The sequence below is a fragment of the Monopterus albus genome, unplaced genomic scaffold (genome assembly GCF_001952655.1).
Source record: "Monopterus albus unplaced genomic scaffold, M_albus_1.0 scaffold331.1, whole genome shotgun sequence".
Lineage (NCBI taxonomy): Eukaryota > Metazoa > Chordata > Actinopteri > Synbranchiformes > Synbranchidae > Monopterus > Monopterus albus.
In genome coordinates this window covers 219,878-246,621 of record NW_018128211.1, presented here as the reverse complement: position 1 = coordinate 246,621, position 26,744 = coordinate 219,878, and the positions used below count along the sequence as shown (strand labels likewise).

At 38.4% G+C, this 26,744-nt stretch overlaps 2 protein-coding genes across 2 annotated transcripts in view; both read right to left on the bottom strand.

Annotated features, from left to right (window-relative positions):
* klhl20 (kelch-like family member 20) overlaps positions 1 to 3,256 on the bottom strand; it is a 29,875-nt gene extending 26,619 nt beyond the window's left edge. The window contains exons 1-2 of the mRNA XM_020624557.1: positions 3,123 to 3,256; positions 1,209 to 1,272 (exon numbers count right to left, since the gene is read on the bottom strand). Coding sequence (XP_020480213.1) covers positions 1,209 to 1,231 — 23 coding nt within the window. The 5' untranslated portion in view covers positions 1,232 to 1,272; positions 3,123 to 3,256. The remainder of the gene's footprint in view (positions 1 to 1,208; positions 1,273 to 3,122) is intronic.
* Positions 3,257 to 6,866: 3,610 nt separating this feature from the next.
* Positions 6,867 to 13,224, bottom strand: LOC109974383 (LIM/homeobox protein Lhx8-like). Its single transcript, XM_020624558.1, has 8 exons — positions 13,069 to 13,224; positions 12,554 to 12,706; positions 12,150 to 12,271; positions 11,410 to 11,630; positions 10,109 to 10,212; positions 9,727 to 9,822; positions 8,892 to 9,072; positions 6,867 to 7,471 (listed from the first exon to the last, which is right to left on the bottom strand). The coding sequence occupies exons 1-8, from the start codon at positions 13,138 to 13,140 to the stop codon at positions 7,395 to 7,397; spliced, it is 1,026 nt and encodes a 341-aa protein (XP_020480214.1). The 5' UTR covers positions 13,141 to 13,224; the 3' UTR covers positions 6,867 to 7,394.
* Positions 13,225 to 26,744: the final 13,520 nt, after the last annotated feature.

The window sequence follows — 26,744 nt, the reverse complement described above, 5'->3', positions numbered from 1 at the left end:
CCACATAGGTGCTCCAGCCAGGCATAGTTTTACGCTTCCCTTCATCTTCGTGAAACGGCACACTCGCGTCCAGCAGCACCCAGATAATATTAAGATACATGGAAGAGATATCTGTCTTGTGGTTAGCATCTATACAATTAGGATCATTGCACATAACCGCCTCTCTAGGTAATGTGATATCATATAACAGCCTATCAGTGAGATTACGATAACTGGCAAGACCCTCAGGAGAAAGAGAGGAGAAATCCAAACCTCCATGTTTTGGTTAGACTGAGTTAAAATAGGTATAAAATCAAGTCTCACGGTCATCTTGACGGGGATATGATCAGAAAAGGACATGTTGTAAAGAATGTTTATATCTGCCAAAGCGGCATGTGCATCAGCTGTAGAAATGCAATGGTCGAGCCATGATGTTGTATGCCAGGCGTCACTAATATACACTGTATGTATAGCTCTGACTAGGCAGGAACTCACTGCTAGACAAAATCAAATTATTATCGGCACAAAAGTGCAACATATGCTGTGCAACAATGTAAGAGTAACATTTGTCAACATAAAATTGCAAAGAATTTGGGTTTTCATCATCTGCATTACATAATAATCTAAGATAGAGAATTCACAGAAATCTCTTTAAGAAAGGGACAAGGCCAATAACAACCACTTCACCTCCAGGTAACTAACTCCATTATGCATGTAAAACATCAGTAATTTATGTAACTGATATACACTGAATGATGAAAATAGCATCAATATTATTTTCACAGTATTTTTACTTTTACTGTTTTTAGTGTGTTTTTTTAAGCTACAAAATAGACACCCAATAAGCTAAATGAGTGAGGTGTCACAGAGCAGTGGCAACATAAGTGTTGAAATCCCTGTTCCTCTGCAGCTCAGCAGGATGTCCATGGCTTAGGCTTGATAAATAAAATAACCTCTTGTGCTATTAACATGGTTACAGAATTCTATAGTATCTTCTCTGACATAAAACAATTTGTTTTGAGTGAAATAAAATCACTTTTTAAAAAGTACTTGAAACTAGTTAAAAAGAGTTGATAAGGATTTGAAAGGATTCGGATTCAATAAGTCAATTCAGAACAGGATTCTGAGTCAATAAAATTCTATCAAAACCCTGGAGAAAGAATCTGGAACCAATGCCAACAGACCTTTCAAGACATAACACATTCCTGCATACTTGATACTACACCTACCTGCGCATTGGCTTTGTGTCCATGCACTGGCGAACAATGTTTTCTTCCACACCTTGAGGTTAACCTACAAAGCAAACAAAACAAATGACTATGTAGTCAGCTTACATTCTGAATGTCAATGTAGCAGTGTTTGCCAGAGTTCTTTCACTAATTTCCATCTTTTATGATTGCTAAAATTTTAAATGTGTGCAGCCTTCTGATGAGAAAGCTCTGATATTTTCTCGTGGAAGCAGACTGATTGTTTTCTTTGTCCACTGTCATTTGTGCCACAGCTCTGATCTGCTACTGCTACCGATTACTTTGATCTGTTGTCATTTCTCTCAGCAAGATATCAGACTGATATGTTTGAAGAACTGGTAACTCAGTGTAAACAGACATACCTGCACAACCCATCACACTCAGATATCATCACCCTATAGTAATTAGTCTGTGAAACGTATGGTGTATGGGTTTTGTTGACATTCTGTTAAACAGGCATTTAATCAATTCTGTGGTCATTTGGAGACTCATTTTTGCGGTAACAACTCTGCTGCTCTCTTCAATCATCATGTATGTAAATAGGGGTGAACATAGTGTAGAAAAGCCTTTTCAATATAATGTGGTCCTATACACCACCACCACTAGCCTCAAAAATGACCACAGACTTGGAACTCCATTTTCTGACATGGACTTAAAAAAATAATACCCACTACAAGATAGTTTTTTTTTTATTTAAAAGTATTTATTAGAGGGTAACATATCTGACTGCAATGCATTTTACAGGTGTAATTACTAAAATTGGTAAGTATATGCTAGTTACACTTGGGTATTAAATTTGAGTACCAGGGAACCACTGTGTAGCACAAATCTGACTACAGTATTCCCATGTGCTTGTTGTATATAGGCATTCGGTGGGGTTGAGATCATGAGCGGAATATATAATTTAGGTGCATTGTGTGAGTGGGTTAATCAGGAGCCCATATCTGTTTTATTGCCATCTAACGTTAAACTTGCGTCTTTTGGTCAACCAGCCATTTATTTTTTAAATAAAGGTCTATTTGACACCTAATGAAGCTTGTAGTTTTGGGAATCTGCTGCCAGAGATCGGCAGCTAGCTGAAGAACAGTCTTAAGATAAGACTAATGTTTTTAACTTGATCACAATTAACACAGGAAAACAGGAAGGCAAAAACAGATAACATTGCTGTTGCACCGGATCAGTAAGACAGCGGATTAGATGTGCATTTAATGATAGCTAATATTAACAATACCATTGTGTCCAAATATTCCTATTGTGAGTCCTATCACATCATATTAATGCACCCCCGTGGGTTATTCATTCTAGTTAGCTAACTAGCTAACTTTACTTTCTTCGCATAACGAGTAAATAGCTAGTTATGCTAATTGCTGTTAGTTTCAGCCGACAGACACATAGTTAGCTAATCACAATTTCGAGTAGAGTGACAGGAATGAGGTTTTATTGATGTTTATCAATGGTTGTGTCAGATACTAAGTAAGTTAGCTAAATAGAGAGAAGGCGTGCTTCAGATGCCAAATCTATTTGCGCAGAACTATTTAAATCAATGAGCCAGCTAATTATTTAGCGTTAGATCATTTCTCAAGGATGTCTGGGAACGCTACGCTATGTGCTATTGCTAGCACTGTTGTGAGGAATCCACAAGCGTTTCCTATCACAAAGCAAACGAACACCGCTACAACAAATCCTAATAACCAAAGTAAATGAAATGTAACAATAAATTATGATCGTAAGTTAGCTGACGCTTGAAAGTCTTTCTTGATATCAGGTCTGAAACCACAGACTGGATATCATAAACTGTCATGCTAAATCAATTAACGTCAATGCTTCTGACACTGCACGCGTTGACAATGACAACTATTCTGACAAAAAAGTGGATATCTTAAAGACCATGTTTACCTTATTCTTCCATCCCATCCACACAGAGAAAGCAGCCAGTTTAATAATGTTTACAATTTTATATCGTTCCTTAAACAGTGGTTCTTTTCTTCCTCAGTAATATGCGCATGCCAAACACCATACGCAACTTCCGGAAGCTGTGTTTCCAAAATAAAAGTACGACTTATTACGTCATTATGTAACTTTATTTATTTATTTATTTTATTTTACTGTTAATGACAAGCGTTTGCCTATAATTAAGATATTTTTTTCTAGACTCTTAACACAGCAACACCTTCATCACACAGTTAACCATACAATTTTTTTTGTTGCTCAAAACCACATTTTATTCACAAAATACCAACTCTGCATTTCAAAATGCTAAAACCTTTGTCTATATAGGCCTACACTAGCCATAAACCAAGTTTAACTCTCAAAACATGTCAAACTCTGTATCAGATCATCCTTTCAAAACAGCTCATATTTTCTGTCCAATAGGAAGAAAGAGTTGATCATAACATTCAAAATATTAGCCTAAGAGTAGATGCCATTACAGAAACTGCATTACTATTGATGTTTAAGTTCTACCAGTGTACAACAGACAACATGAAATCCACTGTTTTTATAATTCATTTTCCTTTAAATTGGTTGAGTGTTGAATGTGGACATTTTTGGCAACAAAATGAGTTATCTTTATCAAATCCACAGTATAAAAAACTAGTAAATGACAGAACTGCCACAGTAAAAGCTGTATTGGCAACATTAAATTGCTGTCACTGATTAACTAAAAAATCATCCATGATGTGTGATCCACATCACATCTTAAGTCATCCCATGCTATGCACCTTGGATAGAAATGCCTGCCTTATCTGTCCCTAGCAGTTTCCAGCTGAGATGTCTTTGCATCTGGCATTTATGCGACCAGGAGGGACAGTTACACATGTGGCCAACAATCATAGCCTACACTTTTCACTTCCAGGCAAGAAAAAAAAATCCTCATTGGGGTCGAGGAAGGGCGAATAGAGGGGAATGAAACGGGAAAGCATTCTTGGATGGGCTGCAAACCACTTTGTCATTGCATGTGAACTATTCAAAACTGCTTATCTGTTTCAATATTTGAGCTTTTGAGCTGCTGTTGTTATAGAGGTTAAGGTTTTATACTATATTTAAGGTTTTGAACATTAAGTTTTCATTTCTGGCTTGTTGTGTGCTAGCATCTGAAAATATTATTCCATAATTTTGGTATTTGGTAAGCTTGCATGTAAAGAAAATATAAGCATTTTATAAGTGTTAACTGACTGCATACTGTGTGCAAATAACATGTATTCTGTTAATGGTATGGTCCACAATGGATGGATGTTGTACTAATTGTGTTTAGAGTTTTGAACATGAGACTACAAATTGGACAACAGGATGTTAGTGATAAAAAAAATCCTTTAAATCTACAATTTATGAGATAATTGGATCACTTCAATACCAAGAACACTGGCATAGTTACATCAAGAGCGCACTTATATTTGCTACCTCATCTCCAAGTGTCCCTGCTCTTCAAGATTTCAGTGACATTCATTTGTGCCTGTGATCCAGGCACAAGCCCCTGGATCTACAGTATTATTATATAGGTGGAGCAATGCAATGTTCTTTCACAACTGTGACGTTACTGCCTTGGTTTTGTAGAAGAAAAGGGCCAAATTAAAGTTGTTGCCTAAAAGTTTATTTATTTATTTGGCAATAGAAAACAGCATGCTAACAAGGCAGAATATGGAACATCGATGCAACACATTTACAGAGGAAAGTATGGGAGTTTTACATGTGGTCGCTGTGTAAAGATGTGTTTTGTGTGTGTGTATTCGAGTCTATACAGAGTCTGGTATAAGGTAATAAAGGGAAATGGGGGGGGGGGGGGGGGTAAAGAGAGAGAGAGAAAAGAAGGGACAAAGAAAAATGAAATGAAATTAAATTAAATTCATGAGGGGCCACTATCATTTGTTACCTAAAACTTCAGTAAAAATTTAAGTACAGAAAAAACAAATATTAATCAGATCCTACACATGCTTTCAGAAATTATAAAACAGACTTCACATAGCATGTTTATTATTGAATACGTGGTTAATGTAATGTCCACCAACTGCCAGTCCTACTCTGCTCTTTCCATGCTGTATGTTATTTAGTTTTATGTTAACTAAAAATGACATGTTATATTTTGGATATGACCATAATATACTGAATTTCTATGCAGTGTAATAGATCTAGTTCTAGACTGAGAAATTGTATTCAATCAGTTCCTGACTTAGCTTTCTATGACTGAACATTCTAGACATACTGCTTCTTCTTCTTCTTCTTCTTCTTCTTCTTCTTCTTTCGACTGTTCCTGTTAGGGGTCGCCACAGCAAATCATCTGTTTCCACGTAACTCTATCCTCGGCATCCTCTACTCTCACCCCAATTAACTTCATGTCCTCTTTTAGCACATCCATATATCTCCTCTTTGGCCTTCCTCTTGACCTCTTGCCTGGCAGCTCCATCTCCAACATCCTTCTACCAATTTAACCACTATCCCTCCTCTGCACATGTCCAAACCATTTCAATCTGGCCTCTCTGACCTTGTCTCCAAAACAGCCGACCTGAGCTGTCCTTCTGATGTGCTCATTTCTAGACATACTGCAGCTTCACTATATACTACTGATGGTCAGGGACATTGTGTCCTGAAGCTTGATCACTCAGTATGTTAACATATAGGATTTAATACATTTAGTCAATTAGTAAAAAACAACTTCATAGTCTTGGAAGAGCTACTGTATGTGGACATCACAGTGTCCTAGTCTGGCTGTTCCTTAATCCTCAACTCTTGCTTGACCCCATACATTGTTCCAGTCATTCCAGAACTTGTATTTGTGCACTGAGGAATGAGGTTGAAACTGAGCAAGGAAACATAAGACCATTCCTTCAGTCTTTTAACAGTACCATCCCTCTAATGGAAATCTTTTCCAGGGTAAAGGGGTGGACATTTTATTCTAAAGACATCCATTACACTGTATAAGAGCAAAACCAGTCTAACAAAACAAGATTACACTGCATAGAATTGCTTTTTAATATGAACGTTACAGAATTATGAATTCTTACTTTTTTCATATTCCCCTTAATTAATCTAATGTGTTACATTAGATTAATATGGTAAAATAAGTTAAAAGAGACATTTAAAAATAAACAATTGGGAAAATGTATAAATTGGAGTAGTGTTTGAAATATCCATAATAATATAGAAAAACTACTGTAACTCTTAAATTCATCATACGAATACAATACACAGTGTTGGGGCACAGGAAAAACCTGGTGTCCAATTACTTAAAATGGCATGAAATGTCTAAAATTAATTATTTTGATCACATTTAATATGCATTAGTGTTATTTTTAAAACCTTTTAACACTGATCTTGTTGAGGAAATAGATATGATCTTATCTGGGGACACAAAAGGCATCAAACACCAAGGATGTCCCTTTTATTAATCAGACCTGCAGATCCAATGTTTATAATTTGATGTCTTAAATCTAACAGTTTGGAGTATTATCCTTGAATCTTGTTGAATCTTTTGTCTATTCATGCTGTTTTAAAACAGTGAGGATGTTTCGATGTATCAGACTGTTTGCAAAACATGGTACTGTGCATCCTCACTCGTGCTCCTCTGAGACCCCTCCTCAGTGCAGAAAGTGTCTGGTTGAAAGTAAAAGGCTCAGGCACTGCAAGGGAAGAATGCAGGAGGGCAGATCGTATTTGGTATTTAATAGACATACATGTTTATACTGTCAATAATACAGAAAGGAACAGGAGAATTTCTCCTCTGATGTATCAATTCCAGTTACTTTAATATGCAATATAAAAACTGAATTTTCTAATAGTCTTTACATAGACTATTTTTTTCTCCTGTAAACACCAAAACTGACATTTTCTGTTACATCCTTTGAAAAAAAAAAAGTGACATATATTTTCCAAATAAATTAAAGAAACTAAGATGTTCATATTAACAAAACTTCATCTTACAAAATTAATATTTTACATTTTCAACTTATTTTCCTCTTGTCAATCCCTGTCTGAGAGCAATGCAGAGACAGATTAATTTGTCTGCTCACATTAGGCAGTGAAAATTAAATAGTTTATTTTAATAACCATTAATTGATGGACAGTTAATGAGTTACTCTTTGTAGCAGTTTATTTATTTATTCTAATTAAAGAGCAGTGATTTGCTCAACTTCTTCCCATCAGCCAATCATCACATTCAGTTTTCAGGAGGCAGGTTCAGGAATGGCTGATTGGCAGTTCAGTCAGTGAGTTGGATACCAGTGGCTGAAGCAAAAGTGGGCCTGTGGCTTGGACTGAGGAAGTTAAAAAAAAAAAACAATTAAGAATAAACCACATAAAATATAAATTTAAAATCTGCAAATAAGTTCTTTAAGAATTTGAGAAACAAATACTAAAGCCATTACCCCATAAACTCTAGGATTTGGAATTTAATAAACAATACGATTTATTTATTGTACTGCTAATCTGATCTCTCCAGGTATGGACTTAGCATTGGCATTAAATGGCAGCCATAAAGAAAATACAAAAGCTTTATATAGATGACTTAAATAGTTAAAAATGAGTTAGCTGTGTATGGGCAGTTGGAGATACACTGATCAGCCATAACATTATGACCACCTCCCTAACACGGTTTGCATAGGACTCAATGTGGCAGTTGATTGGCACTCATGTCACTCTGCAGCTCACTGTGCATCTTCTGTGAATCCATTTGCTTCCACAATTGTACCATCAGGAAGAGCACAGTGTGTCTACAATTCAGTGAAAAACATATGTAAAAGGAGTGAAAACTGTGGTCGTGAGGACGACTTAGAGAGAATTCTTTAAATAAATGCAACAATCTCACCACTCTAGGTGTGATAGCACCACTACAGCCCCTGACTCTTTCTCTTCATATAGACCAATGTACAGTATTTCTCATTTTCAACCATTTTAACAAAGATTCAAATAAATTTTAATCTTTTGAAAAGTACAAATGGAAGTTAAAAGTTTAATCTACAGTAGGGTAACCTCATCATCAGTGAGCCGTGGTCGTCCATGACCCTGTCACCACTTCACCATTTGTCCTTAGACACTGTTGGTAGGTACTAACCACTGCAGACCAAGAACACCCACCAAGACCTGCAGTGTGGGAGATGCTCTGACCCACTCATCTCACCATCACAGTTTGGCCCTTGTCAAAGTCACTCAGATCCTTACACATGTCCATTTTTCCTGGTTCCAACACATCAACTTGGAGGACTTAATGTTCACTTGCTGCCTAATGTACCCCACACACTGACAGGAGATACTGTAACAGATAATGAGTGTTATTGACTTCACCTCTCAGTGGTCATAATGTTATGCCTGATCGGTGTATATACATACACGTACACTCACTGGCCACTTTATTAGGTGCAGTACACCTGTACAATTGTATGCACTTCAGTGTAACACTCCCACCTTAACATTTGTTTATGAAGCTCAAAATGTTTTAGTTTTGATGAAAATTTCACAATGTTATGCCTGATCGGTGTATATACATACACTATTCTTAGCCTATATTTTTAGGAACTTGCTACAGAATTCTCTGTAGGTATGTTGTGGCGAATGGCAAGATAAATCTGATAAATCTGACAGGGAGAAATAAGTAAAGTAATAATATTCATTTTTGAAGAGTAATGAGTAATGCATTACATTTTTGAGTAAGGAGCCCAAAGCACTTATGTTTCTTACCATCCATATAAGTCAGTGTGGTGAGGAGGGGCGTATCTGGGGAAATATAGCTTGTGTATTGCATATCCTCCATCAAGGGTTGTGTCAGCAGACCAGGTGCAAGTGATGTCATCATGGATGAGGAAGCAAGATTTGGGCTGATGTGTTTCTTTTGACGAGCTCGACAGTTCTGAAACCAAACCTGAAGGACAGAGACTTGATCGATAACTCGTCTTTAAAGTGAAATTCTCCACTTTCAGGTGCAGAAGTTGTGGTACCTGATAGTTCCACAATCCTTTCCTTCTCTTAAAAAAAAACAACTAAGTATCAGTTGTGTATGAAACATTGTTAAAATTCCCTGGAATTATTGTCAAAACATCATACAAAGGGACACTGGAAGTCAAAGTTCATTATGCTCTGGGTGAACAGTTTAAATTCACATACACATAAAAGAAGTGTCCTGCCTTTATTACAGTATACTATTTGGGATATTTAAAAGGAATTCACCATTTCTGAGAAAATACAATAAAATGAAGGCTCTTGCAAATCATTTAGCTATTAGTTACACTGTATTCATTATATAATCAGCAGGACAGTAACAATGCCAGTTCTCTAAGGTGCATCTCTATCGGCTGAGCAGTGCACTGAGAGCCAAAATATGAGTGACTTTTCCTATGGAGCCTAATTACTGGACTTTACAGCTTAACCATACAAAGCTATCATTCTCTTTATTATTAGTTTAGAGTTAGCCATTAGGCTATTTTTCATTACCCTGGACAGACAAAGTTACTCTAGAAGCGGCATGGCATTTCTGCAATAACTAGCATCTCTCCTAGAGGCAGTAACAGTTGTTTACCTGAATAACCCTGCGGCTGAGACCAGTCCTCTCTGCCAGTTTCTGGAGAGTCTGGGCATCTGGGTTGTTATCTTTAGCAAACTGAGTTTGCATTACCTATAGACAGAATGATTAGAGTTCAGAAGAGATGACAGAAGGGGGCATTTACACAGTTGATATTTCAGTCAAGTCCAATAATGTTAGTGTAACAGTTCAGAAGAAACCACTGCATGTAGAGTGCTCTCTGGTTTCAAATATAAATGCATCAACTGCCACTGCCAGTGTAGAAAAATGAGTGAAGCTGCAAAGACCAGATACAATATTTTCACAGTGATGGCACTGAAAAAAAAAAACAAGTGCATACAGTGTAATAAAGACATGTACACACAGTGGCTGACAGTACCTGTAATTGGTCAACAGTGAAGCTTGTCCTGGCCCGCTTAGCAGGTCTGGCTGTGGTGCTGGAGTCCTCTTTGTCTGTCACATCTTCTTCTACTCTTTGTTCCTCTTTAGGATAAGACACAGGACATATAAGATTTGGCATTCTGATAAAAGTACAAGCCTGCACTATTGTGACATCACCTATAAAAAAGATTGTTTTGTATACTATAAGTGCTGGCAGTGTTGTGCTTCAGCACGAGCGTGTTTTAGCTTTTTTTTTTCCTTCATTCACTTTGTGATAAAGATGGGATGGGACGAGTCGACTGCCTTGCTACTAAAAAAGAGACTACTGCTATACAGTTGCTGTATTTGCAGTCTTTAATCCACATTGATCACAAGTTGGGGAGAACAACTTGACATCTCTGGCCCTCCTTCCTAGGAACTGGCTGGGCCTGGTCTTGCAGCCAGTCTGCTGGAATAATCAGACGGTCGGTCAGCGCTCCTCATGTCCAATGAGGATGACGATGACTCCTCACTGGCGCCCTCAAGCGGGGTGGGGAAACCCACAGCTATGGCTTAGACAGGAGACGGGGATGCTTCCACCCCCATCCTGAACTTGGACTTGCAAGACGCTTGCAAATGCACTGCTGCCAAGCTCAGTGTCCCACAGCATAATGTTCAAGCAGAGATGACTTGGTCTCATTATGATGGGAAAAAGCTGCCCAAGTTGAAGAGAACAGGGAAGCTGCACTAGTAGTTTGAGATGAGGCTGCTACTAATCTGCTACTATCTAATCAGCTGAGGCAGTGAGTTTATAACAAGATTATCAGGGTATGGTTTGAGGAAGGACTTGCTGTAACGGTACTGAAGTGGCAACAGTAATCAGAGGCCAACGATCTCAAAACCTGAAAGTGGTTTTCTTAATGATTTAGGTGAGCTGAGCCTTTATTTCAAAATACCCAGACTTAATGTTTTACTTTAATTTCCTCTACCTAGAGCAGGGATGGCCAATCCCGGTGCCTAAGGGCCACCGCCCTGCTTGTTTTCCCAACTATCTCTGCCCTACCCATTGCTGATTACCTAGATCAGGTGTATTCAGTCAATCAGGAGCTGGAAGATTCACTTTGTCTTTCCTTACTCCACCTTCATCTAAGATGGTATCTTTTAGCTTCTGATTGAATGAACACACTTGATCTGGGTAATCAGCAGTGGGTGGCTGGAAAACAAGCAGGGCAGCAGCCCTTGAGGTAATGTAATGTTTCATAACAATACTGACTACTGCTACTCTTCAACCTGACTCTTGTTATCCATTTATCTACTCACCAGTTTCCTTAGCACGTTTTATATTTTCCATTATAATGTCATAGTGTGGTCGGCAGAAGACCCTGTTCTCGAGTAGTCCACATTCTTCCCCAGTGGACAGCTGGCGCTTACATGAGGTGCAGGAGAAACAGGCCAGATGGAAGGTGCTGCCTCGAGCCCGACGCACCCAGTCACTAGAGTGGATATTACGGCCACAACGAGTACAGCGGGTCCCATACTTCCTGAGAAACAAGAGCAGAGGTAAACTAAAATGAAATTAACTGCAAATAGGTGATCAGCCAGGGATGCCTTCAGTCTTTGTTTAAGAAGCTCAGTCTTTCAATATATTAGCAAAGGCTTCTGATTGTTAACTTAAAGAAAAACAATTATTAATTAACAAGTGAGGCTCACCCCATTAGTTTCAGTGAGCAGAACAATAATTCAGCTAAACAACTGAGCCATACATTTAAAAATTGAGACAAGTATTACATTAAGTAATGCTTGAATCCTGTCATTCAGTGATGTTGCACAGGTTCCATTAGTAGAACATATGTAACAAAAACATTGTCCTTCCTTCTGTTGCCATCGCGTTTCTCATTCCAAATTAGCACATCTCTACTATACCAATTTTCCCTTCTTACTCGATTAGATACAGCATATCATCATTGTTCTCCTTATCACATGCTGCATTTAGTTAAAGAGAATGCACAAATAAAATTATTCCAGAATCACTGAAAATAAAACTGCTATGTCTGACTTACCTGAAGTAGTCGAGTTTGCAGAAAACCTGTGTATCTTTGATGTAGCAGCTTACATGTCGTCCCAGTGATGCCTTACACACACTGCATGAGAGACAGCTCACATGCCAGCACAAATTGTTCACCTGAGGATGGGGAAAATTGTTCCCTTGAGGAGAATGTAATTCAAAACTACGGGCATATTCTGTGTTTAATAAGACAAAAATCTTTAAGTATGGTGTCACAATTTTTTTCCCCAGTTCGGCATTTCGTGGAAGTCTGCATCTATAACACAAATATGCGAAAAGAATAGCCACAAATGGGAAGCCGACTCATTAATGGACCGTTTGGGACATCATCTCTCATAATATATAGGACTATACAGGCCTAATTTTACAGTGTTGTCAATGGCATCACATCACCCTGACCTTCAGGAGGAATCTGTCCACTATCTCCAGGCCGCAGAAGGTGCACAGGGGTTTCCCCTGCAGGGAAGTCAAAGTTTGGACGGAGGAGGACGAGGAGAGGGAGGACGGAGAATAAGAGTCCTCCTCGAAAATATCATCAGGCCCAGAGGAACCCTGTCATGAGGAACAGCCCGGAATTATAACAACAGTCAATAATAGCTACTTTATGATATTACAAGTTTGAAATCCTCTTTCGTAAAATAGAGCGTCATTTTGGGGTCAGGTAACCTGTCAATAGTCCACAAAAACATAAACCTAACAAAATGTATTTGTTTTCAAACTGGTCTGATATTTTGGTTCAGCCCTGTTTGCGTAAAAGCTAAATGTTTTCATTTGCGGCTTTTGTGGCGTGTCTTTCAATCACACAACCTATATTTTCTCTAAACTTGACACACACTGCCTCGACACTTTACTCCATGCCCATAAGCTCGAAGACTTGAGGAAAAAAGTCGTTAATTTGACAAAGAAACACCTACTGTTTCGGCAAAACTATTTTCTCCCTGTGGCTGAGTTAAAACCTGCGCTGGTCGCCTTTCTCCCTCCGACATGGTGCCAGCGACAAACGCAAAGTGATGCGCACGACACAGTGAGGACAAAGTAATATAATGTCCCCCCTCATATTACCATGACAACCACAGAGATTATAGTTTACGGTCACCACTGGAAGACTAAATGTTAGATTTGACTTCTTCTAGACACTTTGTGCCTTTATTTTATTTTAGGGCGGTCATAGTTCTGCAATGGCCCAGTCGGGGATTACAGTGAGCAACACATTCACTTTGTAATTGAAGCCCACATTTTATTATAGAAGCAATATCATTTGCTTCCTTATTTAATGAACAAATACTACGTGGAAACTTCAGGAAACTGGTCCCCAGTAAGCGCTCACAGCTGAATTTGATTGCAGTTGCGCACGTGCGAATGATAAGAAGTCCTCAGCACACCTGCGCCCGCGTGTGGCTACTTCACTGCCCCCGGGAGTGTTCCTCTCATTGCCGATGTCATGACTGGTCAGTTGCCTGTCTAAACGGGAGAGCTTAGTCTAAAGGAAAGTTTAGATAAGGCAGAGCAGGAGCAGGCAAATAAATAAAATCAGAGTTTTATAATTGGCCTCCCTGAATATAATCCCACTGGTTAAATCTTTTTCTTCAACTATGCAGATCTTTTAAGCATGCAAATACAGAATGCTATCTTGTGAAGTAGCCTGATGCAATGCAGATTTGTCTAATAAAGGTAGGCCGCGAGACAGCTGAGGGCATGTGTAAGTTGCACAATATAATAGTTCTGTCAGTGTGAGGATAAGGCCTCTGAGATTAAGTAGCATAAATATTGTAAATTATTAAAATTACAAATGCATTTCACTACCTAATCTAAAAGGAAAACCTCATCCTAAAAAAGTGATAATGTTTGATGTAGGGAATATTGCTCATTATAAATAGTGACATTCAGGTTATCTCCGTAGTTATTTATTACCTTTACTAGTAATACCTATGAATGTTACATAGGATACGGGCAGTCTGCCATCACTCCTGACAACATAATAAAAGTTCATATCTCTTAATAAATCTCGTGAGAATTTTTTTAAATGTTAGTTAAATGTTAGTTTTCCACTTTTTCACTCTGTGGGAGTGGGTGTAGTGGTCACTATCTGTGCATGCGTGTTAAGGAAAGTCAGAGATCCATAAAATAGAAACACAGAAATAAGGCTAGGTATTATTATTATTTAAATTTGATTACACACTTTATATATATGAAAACAGGAACCCTCAGGGTTGGCACAGGCCCCAACAAAAACCTGACTCCGTGACCATTGTTAGAATGGTCAGAACAGAATTAATTTGTTTTTTTAATGTGTATCATTATTCAGTGTCAGCCCTTCACAGGCCGATAAAAAATAAACACGAAGGAGAGCAACAACAGGGGTAAGTGGAGAGGGAAGGAGCTTTTGTTGGACATAACTGTATGTGGAGAAGCTGTTGTTCAAACCAAGCTGCAAGAAACATAATGTATCTGAACAGTCAAACAAATGACGCTGCTATTCTTGTAGCCTATGCATGCAGCTCACATTTCAGTTAAATCAACATGTGTGACCTCAAAAATGTTCACACTGGAGTTGGATATACTGTATGTCACTTACAAAGTTGAATGTGAGCTATAAAAAAAAATCTAAACTGAGCATTAAGTCCTGTAATGTGAACATGGCCTTAGCTGCTCAGCTGGTGAAACCTGTAATAGCAGTGAGTGCAGAAAAAGAAAAAGGCTTTCCTTACTTAGGCAGCCTTCTACTTGTAATGACAGGAGAGTAGAAATGAAGCAGGATCATCAGACAGCAGTGAGCAGGGCAGTTATTACAACCCTGAATTACAAAACTTTGGAACAGTATGTAAAGAAGGAAAAAAAAACTTGAGAGTTGAATTAATGTAAAAACAACCTCAAATGAAAAAAAGTTGGGACCGTATATACAATCAAAAATAAAACTGAAAATAGTGATTTGTAAATTATCTATCCTGCATTTCATCAAAAACAACACAGTAGCACTTTATTTGATGTGATATCTTGTGAACATTGTTTTTAAACATTTCAATAATATTTTCAAACTTATGTTGGCAAACTGGCGGTCCTGTCTTTCCTGGATGCCACTTTTGTACCAAATCATGATTGTTGACATCAGCTGTTTCAAGTCAAATCATCATTTCATTGTTTTACCTCATTACTGGCACTGAAATGCAACCGTCTCAACTTTTTTTGAATTGTGTTGCAGGCATCAGAATTTAAATAAGTGTGTATTTTGAACAAAGAAAAAAATGGATGAGGTGTAACATCAAATAGTGTGCTGCTGTGTTTTCAATGTAATACAAGACACAGATGATTTACAAATCACTATTTTCAGTTTTATTGTTGATTTGAGGCTTGAGGAAAACCCTAAAAAATTAAGTCCACCATTTTATGTATTAGCCTGTCCACCAATTATCAGAATGTCTTTGCTAATTAATGACTTAATGATCAATATATTTTGCTGTTTCAATTTGATATATCAAACCGGGGCGCTTTACACTAAATCCCAGGCTTTGTTTTTTTGCCCCTGTGTATAGAAAAGTTATTTTTATGACATAAAATGTCTGAGGCAGAATTTTGGATAAGTAATGGATATTTATACTGGTACTGTATTTATGTTTGTCACACTGTTTGGATTGATTTGTCATTAAGAGGGAAGAGCATAACCTAATGCTTAAACCAAATATTAACTAAAAGAGATCTTGTAAGCATTGTGACTGTGTTCCTTATATGGCTTTTTTAGGCCCCAGCTTTAAACAAATATAAGAGTTTGCTAGTTAAATACAAGAATAGTCCATATGACTATATCCCTGACAGTGTAGACTTAATGCTGTGGGTTGTACATGGCTGTCGGCCTGTTATCAGTTACAATATGTAGTACCAGTAATGTGCAGGGAACAGTAGAAGTATTAAGTTCTACTTTGATATCTATACCCATTTTTTAATATAAATATTTATAAGATCTTCTGGGTTTTTTGGGGGGGGGTTGTTTTCTTCTATGAAAGTAAACATTTTATTTTGAGTAGTGCATGTAAATTAATTAATCATAATTGTGTGATGCAAAATTCATGACAAGAGAACTAGGGGTTGAATTTCTTCAAAACTGTAAAATAACCAAGTGAAACGAGTTTAGAGATGATGTGCTAGAAGCAATTATAATGAATGAGACCAACAAATGTAATCTAGTAAAATCTTTGTGTAGTTGTAGCTTTGTATAGTAGAATTAACAATCCAGATCATCTTCTGACTCACCACACTGTTGGAGATAGAGTTAAACATTTTGACAGTGAATCTGCTGGCTCCTCAGGTAAATCCACTCTTCAGCCAGATGTTGGTTTTCAACAGCAGCAGAATGGGAGCTTTCCCGTTTGACCCCGTTATAAGTCCACTGTCCTCCAGTGTGTTGTCCACTGCCTCTTGCCCTTCTGAATACTTGGTTCACTCATTTTTTTCATTTTAAGTAGCCCTGCACACCTCCCACTCTGATGGTCTGGGCCTGCCCACTGTGGACCTGTCAGTGAAAAGTTGGGCTTGTGAGGACCAGAGCCATTGTTTTTCTTTCTTTCTTTTGTAGATGGGAAGATACAGTGTATGGAGATTACTGACATGGGCTGATTATCTAAAGCAGAAGAAAAAGCTGATTATTTAAAGCCTGCAAACTCTTCATTAATAGATCACATATAAAACATCATATTCAGACTCACAAACACAAATATCAAAGTAAGTACTTAACACAATTTTAGTTAACATTATGCCATCCACAGAAAAACCCAACTTTCAAAATTCTTTTCCTCTGAGAGGCCCAGTCCCACATTATACAGATTTCTTATTTCTTTTCCTTTCCTGCCATTAGGGACATTATGAACACAGCAAAGGTCAGGTTTGGGGAGTGATTCATATTTGTGTAGACATCCACACCATCTGACCAGCAGCACTTTGAGGGCAGCAGAACTTGTTGATTTAATTTCTCAAACCTGATCAGAGTAAATTAGGACAACCTAGTGTCATGGGTTAAATTACCTGAGACTGGTTGACTTTTTTTTTAACATGCAATAAAGAAAGAAAGAAATCAAATCAGGCATGCTGTCAACAATTAAGCTGCATTTATTAAATAGCTGTTTCAATTGAGCAGTGTTCATCAGATTCATCAGCTAATGTCTGATGAAAGAAATGACAGTATGTGTACATATACTGATGAAAGATACTGTATCTATGTATGTATTGTGTTTTCTCCTGCACACCTGTCCATTTACAGGTGTGCAAAGAATATTCTTTTTGTATTTTTTGACATGAATCTTTGACATAACATTGATATTCTATAAATAAACATATATATTCCCATAATATATTGTATAATTTGTATAACTGCCTGATTTAGGACTTTGTGTTTTAAAGAACTGTTTTAAAATCCAGCAGCTGGATGCAGAAAGAGTGCAGTGCCAAGTGATCTCCTGTCTTTAGAAAAGAGAGGGCTCTCTTGAACTTACAGTGCATCTACTCATTCATGATTACATCGTCAGACATTAAGTGAAAATGATGGGAAACCAAAGACTGTGGTCAAAAAGACCTGAATGAAAACATTCTCAAAGCACACTTTGTGAATGACAAGGCAAGAGACCGGGTTAAGAGTCCCTTTGGGTCTTATCTGTGCATATATGTATGCAACCTGATATCCCAGTCCCCAGCCTTCCAAACTGGGTCTTTATATGAAATGTAAAGGCTTGGAGGTGTGTGGCCTCTAACAGAAATAAGCAGGTTTCTAAAATAATCATTAAAACTGAAATTGGCATCTCCACAAAACTGGTCTAATTTCTACGTTTAGCTGCAAAACAATTCCTGACCGGCTCAGCTAACATGTGCAATCAGTACAATAAACTGAAGCCATCATCTTTTGAACTAAATGGTGGCACTATATGTTTTTTAACCACGGAAAGGGTTGGAAAGGTCACTACAGTAAATTTTATGTTTGGATTCAGTAACATTATGTTCATGAAGTGAAGACCATGTTTCTCTCTGCTGTTCACCATTTTGTCAGTCTCCATGTGTTACTGTGTTGTAATGGCTTCAGGTCAGCAGAAGTGGCATGTGCTGTGTTATGTGCCAAATCTAAATTGAACAGAAACCACCCCCATCTGGCACAAACCAGCACTGTATTGGTCAGGTTTTGAAGCAAACCCAATGAGCACACCATTTTTCAGGTGTTTAATGCCACAGGATTTGTGACACACCCATCAGGATTGCAGGATTCTATTAATAGGGCCATTGACATGCACTCTGGAACAATGGATCCTAACCAGACAGAAGGTGGAATACATCAGAGGGATGTTAGAAGTCAGGCACACTATAAGGGATGATCCACTGTCATGTCATGTCACTTTGGGTCCATATAATGGAGCACATCTACTCGCATTCCTAGATCAACTTACCAAGACTCTTCAACAGTAAGGGGAGCCAGGGCAACCAGATCAGTCCCATAATGTTATCATTTGAGATAGTTTCCATCAAGCTGCTCTGGTTCTTGCCGGGTTCAATGACTATCATACATTCACAAATCTTTTCTTACCTGCATACTCTATTCCCCAGCGTGTCTTTGGAAGTCACCCAAAGGTAGCTAAGACCCACCTGAGCACATTTCAGTTTGGGAAGCATTAAAACGGCAGGTTTCTCCGTTTACTGTTTGTTGTCAGAAATGTGTAGAAGATATGTTTGTAGCTTAAAACTAAAGAAACACTGCTTACCCAACTGTCCAAAAGTCAAAGAGTCTACCATCAGAGAAGACAAAAGAAAATGGCAAATATCCCTATTTGTGAAGCAGACATCATAGAATTTCATGCATTATTGCTTTAAAAATTAAGTAATTAAATGATCATCAAAACTGCCACAGAATCACTCTCTGACAATCAATGAATCTTAAATGAGTAGGTGTTACTTGTTGGTTTTAATGAGGCTGCCATGTTCTGTATAATGGGATCCAGTGGGTTTTTGACCATGGGCTCCATAGCAAGTTAATGCCTGTGGCAGACCTCTCCAGTCCAAACCCCTCTAATCAAATCCTCTTCACAGGGTCTGAGAACTTGGAACAACATCTGAATGAACGGGGGGTAAGGGTGGAGGCAGACACCATGTTAGTTCTGACACCTTGTCCTTTATGAGAAAGGTTGACTAATTTAGCTGTGAACCTCTTAGTATAAGCACAAATAGCCAGTCACAAGGCGGATAGTTTTTTCTTTAGCTTGCATCAGTCTAACACTGTCAGACATATTGTATGATAGTATACTATGAGCTTAGTACTGATGATAGAACAAAAGAAACAATTAGGTTAGGCAGAACATGACAAACTATTAGCATGACTGTTGGTGGGAAAATCTGGTCAGCTATGTAAAAATTCAGTGGCCCTGCCTACCCTCTGAACTCCATGGCGGTGAGTTTACCATCATGATGTCAGGGTTTGTGAGAAGTAGCACTGTTTGTTTGTGGGCTTGGTTTCCCTCCTCAGTCAAAAACATCTCGGCATCCTACAAACATATAGTTGTTTCTGGTTTAAAGCAGTAGCTGCTGTTGGTTTAGCTACGGCATGTTGTGGCTTATCTCACAGTATGGGTGGGTCACCATACACACATCTGTGTGTGTGCAAGTGCATCTGAGATTACTTAGCTTGGCATCAGGGAGAGTTGCTGGTGACAGATTGGATGTGACTGTAGTCTGCAGTGTGTGTGTGTGTGTGTGTGTGTGTGTGTGTGTGTGTTTGAGAGAGAAAGAGACCTCCTTCTTTGCCAGCTGCCACATCTCCATTTGTTACCTGACCCCTGACCCCTATAGCTTTAGTTGTGACAGTTATGTACTAAATACAAAAGACTGGAGGATGGTGGTCCTTTCATTCTGTACAATGCAAAGTATACCAGTGGCTACACAGTGAGGGAGGTCAGTGTGTGTGCATCAGCATGTGCATGGGGTGCATGGTGTGTTACCAGGTCTTAATGTTCATAAGATAAAAAAAAAAAGGTTTTTTTTGGACAAACACAATAATTGTAAAAGATGTTCCTGCATTTTACCAAACACATACGTAGCACTAAAAGATATTGACCCTCATGGCTGAAGGAAAAAGGAGCTAAGAGACCATTTTATACATACCGTACCTTATGTCTGCTACTATATATTACATGTATGTATCTGGATCCCTGGTTTTACTGAGATGGCAGGAAGCTTGAGACTGCTCTTACAAAGCTCCAATGCATATTATATTTTTTAATCTACGGTATAATCAAATAACTGACTGCAAATTTGAAAATAAAGGTCCCCCTCTGCCATTGCAAATGATAGTCCAGTATGATGAGTTTCACCTTACCTTTCCCAGGAAGTACCTAGGGGTCAGATCTTAACCCCATGTTATTGTCACCACGATGACAGGTCCTTTGGTATAATTGATGAAATACTCTTATTTCAGGCTGTAGGGACAAATGACCTATATGGTAAGTTGGGTTGGAGGGTTTGTTGACAACTAAGGTTTAAAGGATCTCTCAGTTATGGTACTATAGGTAGCTGATGTCATGTGCTCAGTTAAATGTCTCAGTTTGTGATCTCCCAGTCATGAAATACTAAATTTAATTAAAATTTATTTATTTATTTATCTATTTTGCAGCCAAAGGTCACTGGAACTGTTTTCATCTGTGGATTTTTAAAAGGTCCTTCACTGCGCCAGAGGAAACAGTTTGGTCCTGAAAGGCCAGCTAGTGTGCTAGAGCCATACTGTCCAGGTCTCTGGATTTCACTGGTTTGAATCATCAGCTCATTTTCTGGTGAAGGTTCAAATGTTAAAATGTGATGTTTCTGAGCTGTCCTGATGTAAGTACAATAATTGGACCTGCAGGCTGATTGCTTTTGCAGTTGGAACTTCCACAGGGTAATATAAATGTCACAATAAAAATGTAAAACAGAAGAATAATTGTTTAATAGTGGTGGTGCTTAAATGGTTCTTATTTAAAGTATACATTCTCAATGAAATTTTATTGGTTAATCTTTTCATTGTTAAACTGATGATAGCCACCCATCCATTATATGTTCCAGGTTGCTGGGAGGTTGGAGCGCATCCCATCTGACACTGAGCAAGACTACACCATGGGCATGTCACCAGTCCATTCACAGGGCTGACACAAAGTATTAATTTTCAATAGTAGAAAGTAACATTAACTAAACTACTGTCAAGGACCGGTCAAGAAAAAAGGCCACCTATCAAGAGTTGGGGTCTGTTGGAGGGTTCTTCTGTTAAAGGGAGTTTTTCCTCCATACTGTCACCAAGTGGTTGCTCAAGGGGGATTTGTTGGGTTTTCCTCTATAATAATAATAATGAGTTAACTCTAGACTCTGTGATTCAGTGCTATGCAAATAAAAGTGAATTGAATTGAAATACTGTATGTAAATTTTGAGATATTTGTACTATACTTGAGTATGTCCATTTTATGCTGCTTTATAATCCTAATTCACTAGATTTACAGTAAGAAGGAAATATTGTACTTTTGCCTCCATTCCAGTTTCATAACATCAGTCTCATAAATGCAGCACATTAGTGAAAATAAAAAGAGAAAAAATAATCTTGGTAAATAGTCTTATATTGCACTTTTCTATACAAGGAAGCACACTCAAAGTGCTATATACTATTAGCCCAGTTGCCCACTTATGCACACAAATGCTGACACAGTCCCCTACACTAGTTATAATACAGCTTGGGGTTCAGTGTGTTTCTCAAGAACACTTTTACATGTAGGGTGGAGCAGAAACAAACTTTACAATGAGCAAAGGATATCAGTCAAGAACCAGACTAAAACACAAAACGAATCACAATAAAAACCTACAAAATATACAGCTTTAATATGCCATGTTTTACCATCAATTAACACAAAATTATGTAGTTAACTTTGCCAAGATGTCAGCCTTACTTGATAATCATTTTTGAAAGCAACCAGATCAGTTGTGTGTTTATCCATCTTTTAAACTGAAACACATTCCCCAATCCCATGACTGGCAGAATGTGCACATCAGTGCCCCTAGCTTGTCAGCTGGGTCAGGCCTTGTCTCTCTGGTGGGTCCAAATTGTGTGAAGCGATGAATCCAGGGAGTCGTCGTTGTCTGGAAATGAAAATGCAGTCAATTTTTTAAAACTACTTGGCTCACTGTTGAAAATTTTACTGCTCAAAACAGCAGATGAATAAGACTGGGTTGTGTTGCAATAAAAACAGGGCCTGGAGTAGCACAAAATAACATGGTCCTGTAGAAATGGGGTGTCCCATTACAGCAGAGAGTAAAAAGTAACACAAGTATTCTGAAAATTACATTGGTGTAAATGCTGGCAATATACAGTATATATTGTTGAAGTGGCAGCCATAAAGCATTTTGTCAGTAGAAAAGCTCTTGCTGTCATAGCATGTGTACAAATATTTCACAATTGCTATAATGTACCTTTGGATCATATAGCATAAAAATACAAATATAAAATAAATAATTGGCAGAGGGCTTTTCATTCTTTTAAATATTAGGGTGAATGGAATAATGTTCTGGTTGTCTTCAGCTCTAAATGCTGGGAAGCAAAGGATGCGATCATAGCTCTGTCTGTCAGTCTGGTGACCAATGCTGTGAAAAAGAAAATACTTTGATTCCCTGCTGTTATTAGAAGACTTTCATCACATCATCTACTGGGGCACACATAGCAAGCCACCACAGTTTAAATCATATCATAGTCACAACAAACTATTTTTAATCTAAAAGTGGACTTCAAAGGGAAAGTAGGATGTGTGTGAAGAAGGATACGTTTTTGGCTGCCGTTTTTTCCTCTTCTTTTATTTCATTATTTGTACTTTCATCTTTTGTTAATCATGCTTTAGCCTTCCGGTTTCCTTCCTCATCTCTTAAATTGGCCTTCTATTTCATTTTGTCATTCACTTCTACTCTTACCCCCATTTATCATGACATGACTTATTTCTCTCCCCTTCTCAGCCCGCCTTCTTCTATCTCTCCCTTCATCTCTGCCTCCTGTTCTCTTTGACATGTCTTTGTGTTTCCTGTACTTTGTGAAACCCTCCTCTGTCACATCTTGTTTTCCTCATTCTATCCTGTTTTAATCCAGTTCCCTCCCCCTTGTACAACAGAGTCACGCTATTGGAGGAAATGGATGAATAGTGGCTGCTGAGTGACAGGTTATTCTGGGCCAACTGTGGAGGTAAACATAACGAGGTAATGGAGGTAAACGTCCGGTCAGTTGGTTGAGTGGTACACAAACAATAGACCAGTAGGTTTCTGGCTGGGGAGCAACAAAGCCACTACTGTTCAGGAAACCCATCTAAATTTTATTAAGACTGGTGGTTCAAATACCTATACCTACTTGTCTTATCTTCTCACTTTTTTCTGACTCCAGCCTGACTGTGTAATTCCACATGGGCAAATCATAAATCATATTTTGTGTCCTGAATAGCTCTATAAAACATGACTGCGCCAGTACTGATAAAATCACAATTCTTGCCTGTCATCCTTTGATGTACTGTTCCAGAATTTGTTTAAAGCTCATTTTCACCTGTAACAGGTAACAATTAAAACATAAGCAAATGTTATAGAACTGCACCAAGCAAACTAAATAAACACAACACTTACTGAAATACAACGTCACACTGTAATTTACAGATATTTTTGTTGGTTTTATAGCAGTCTCAGACCAAAACTAAAAAACAGTCACATAATGGCTGAAGGAGACAAGCCATTTAAAACTATAAACACATTTGAATATAATCTTAAATTCTCAAGCTCAGAAGACTATGTTCTTCCAAAGTCTTAAAATGATGATAATGAATTGACGTTTTATCCCAAATCCGTCAGGTTTGTTCATGCAAAGACTCTAGAGGCTTAATACTGTTTCTCCTTCCTGTTGCCACCTTGTAATACATAACAGGACATGTGGGAAAGCATCCAAGATGCACAAATATCTGGAAAGACTGTTTCTAATTTGGCCATATCAGTATTTCAGTAAGTGTTGTGTTTATATGGCCATATCAGATGTTTTAAAAATGTTTCTTAAAATGATGTTTTGAAATCAGGGGCACTAAGTTGCTTTATACCCTCTCCCCACTGTTGTAATATTTAGAGTACCAGTTATATCAACCAGAAGAAAAATATACCAGTTACAACTCCTCTGAATGAATATCTGTATTATCAGCCACCCCAATATAAATTCTGTGTGGGTGTGAGAATGCAGGCAAGTCTACAGGGTCATGACCTGGGCACCCTCTGAATAACTGGTGTTTTGTTGAGTTGGGCATGCATCCCCAAACCACCTGGTGTACACCCTTATGGGTGGTAACTGTTGTCCTGACAGCCTGACAGAATCCTCTCTCCTCCTACAACTCACATACAGTAGATGCCTTAATAATAACCTCCAGTGCCATGGTAAAATCTAATGAGATTATGCTATGATGCCTATTTCCAATTGCTGCCAAACTGTAGTATCATTTCATTAGCCCTTTAACTAGGTCTGGTCAAATAATCCATTGCTTCCCACAGTGAAATATGTGAAATAAATTTTATTATTATTAATAATAATAATTTATCAACAGTACCAGAAGGAATGCCTGGCATTGTTTAAGATGATTAATTGAAGCCTATGAAGGAAGCAAGGCACTATTATATCTCTGCATTTGCTGCTTAAAGTGCCTTCGATTTTGTGTTACTTATTCGTTTACTTTATATTTCATTTGTATTTTGTGGTATTCATGTGGACGGCAAAGTAAGAATTTCATTGTACAGGGAAACAGGTTTCCTAACTGTGCATATGACAAAGAAACACTATGACCTTGAGGAACAATTAGCTTCAAACACCAGGTATTTAGGGTGTGAAAATTCATCTTTTGCTAAATGGTTCAATGACTTTACAAGCCAATCTGCTGCAGAAAGAATGTTTTCAAATGTACAGGCTTTCCAGCATAGAAGCTGCCCAAGTATAAACCAATACGATCCAACCAAAAAATGAGTTCTTCCTGATATGTCAAGTGGTGTTAAGCTGTCACATCATTTTTACCGTTTAGATGCACACTGAGGTCAAATCTATCTTTGCTGGGTCTTGCAAATTTCTGAATTTGTAAGGTAAAGGAACAAAGGTGCCAGACAGCAATGATAGCTGCTATGCTGTATCTAAAAAACCCAACAAGCCCTGGGTTCATAGGTCAAAGAATATGAGACTGAAAGGAGGAGAAAGGGACAGAGGAAAAGAGGAGAGGAAGGAGGTAAGGAAAAACCTCCAGACCCTTTCAGAGTGTTTATATAGTAGTGGTAGGATATCCTGCTACATGATGGAATCATTACAGACCTGTGTAGTCTTAGTTTTTCTCTGTCTTTGTTTGTGTGTGTGTGTGTGTGTGTGTGTGTGTATGTGTCTGTGTATGTACGTGCATGTGAGTTAAGCTGCCTGCAACCTGTGCTGTGCAGATGCTTCTAACAAGGAGACAAAAAGAAAAAGGTGTTGATTCTGAATGTGATTCAAATACTCACATCAGCTTATGTACATACATCTGACTTCTGAAGTGTTTAAGGTGAAGTGAGCACAAATGTCAAACGGATCAGGATGTTATTGTACTACACTTGTACTACATGCAGGACCTCTCATTACTTTGACTGTAAGTCTTTTCCTCAAATTTTTATTGTAATCAACTAAATTGCTTTGTTCTCAGATCAAATTTTAAAAATTAAACAAAATAAGCTCCTGTACACTGTTGAAACTTATGGTCCAATCTTCAGGCACTTCACATGAGCTACTAAATAATTTACCTTGAAGTGTAAGGCTGGCATTTGAGAAGTTGGACCCAAAGATGCAGACTACCAGGGAGTAAGCAAGAAAGGAGTTTATTGTATTAGAAGAATGATAACTAGGTGGACGCGAATGGAAACAGAGGCCAAGCAGATTCAGGACAGGACGGGCAGGTGAGGTAGGTCCTGGACTGGACCAGTGGGAAGAGCTGGGGACAGGTCAGGCAGGAACCAGATGGGCTGGGGAAACCTAGATGTACAGGTTGAGTAGACTGGAGGACACAAGGGACAGCCTACCTGGAGAGCAGGTGAGTACACAGATGGCACTGGCAGGGACAACACCTCGTGAAGATGCAGGTGAGTAGATTAAGGCACCGTGGAGAGTGTGCAGTACTGACTAGATTTGTGCTTCACTGGACTAGACTTAAGACTTTCTTTTTTGATATAGTTTATATTTAGGGCTGGCTCAGGTGACTGAGCCTTCCCTTATTTATGCTGCTATAGGCCTAGGCTGCTAAGGGTCCCCATGATACTCTGAGGTTTTCTCCTCTCCTCCCCTCTCCTCTCCTTTCTTCTCCATGCATCTATATGCCACCATTACACATCACTAACTTTGTGTAAAGGAAGGAGGCCGAGGATTAGTGAGCGTCAGAGCCACTATCCAGGATGAAACAACAATGATCCATGAATACACCAGGAAGATGGCCCAGAGTGATGATGTGCTTAGTGAATACCTCAGGCAGCAGAAACCAGAGGAACAAGGGAAGGAAGAGCAGGAACCCTCATGGAAGGACAAACCCTGCACGGTATGTACCAC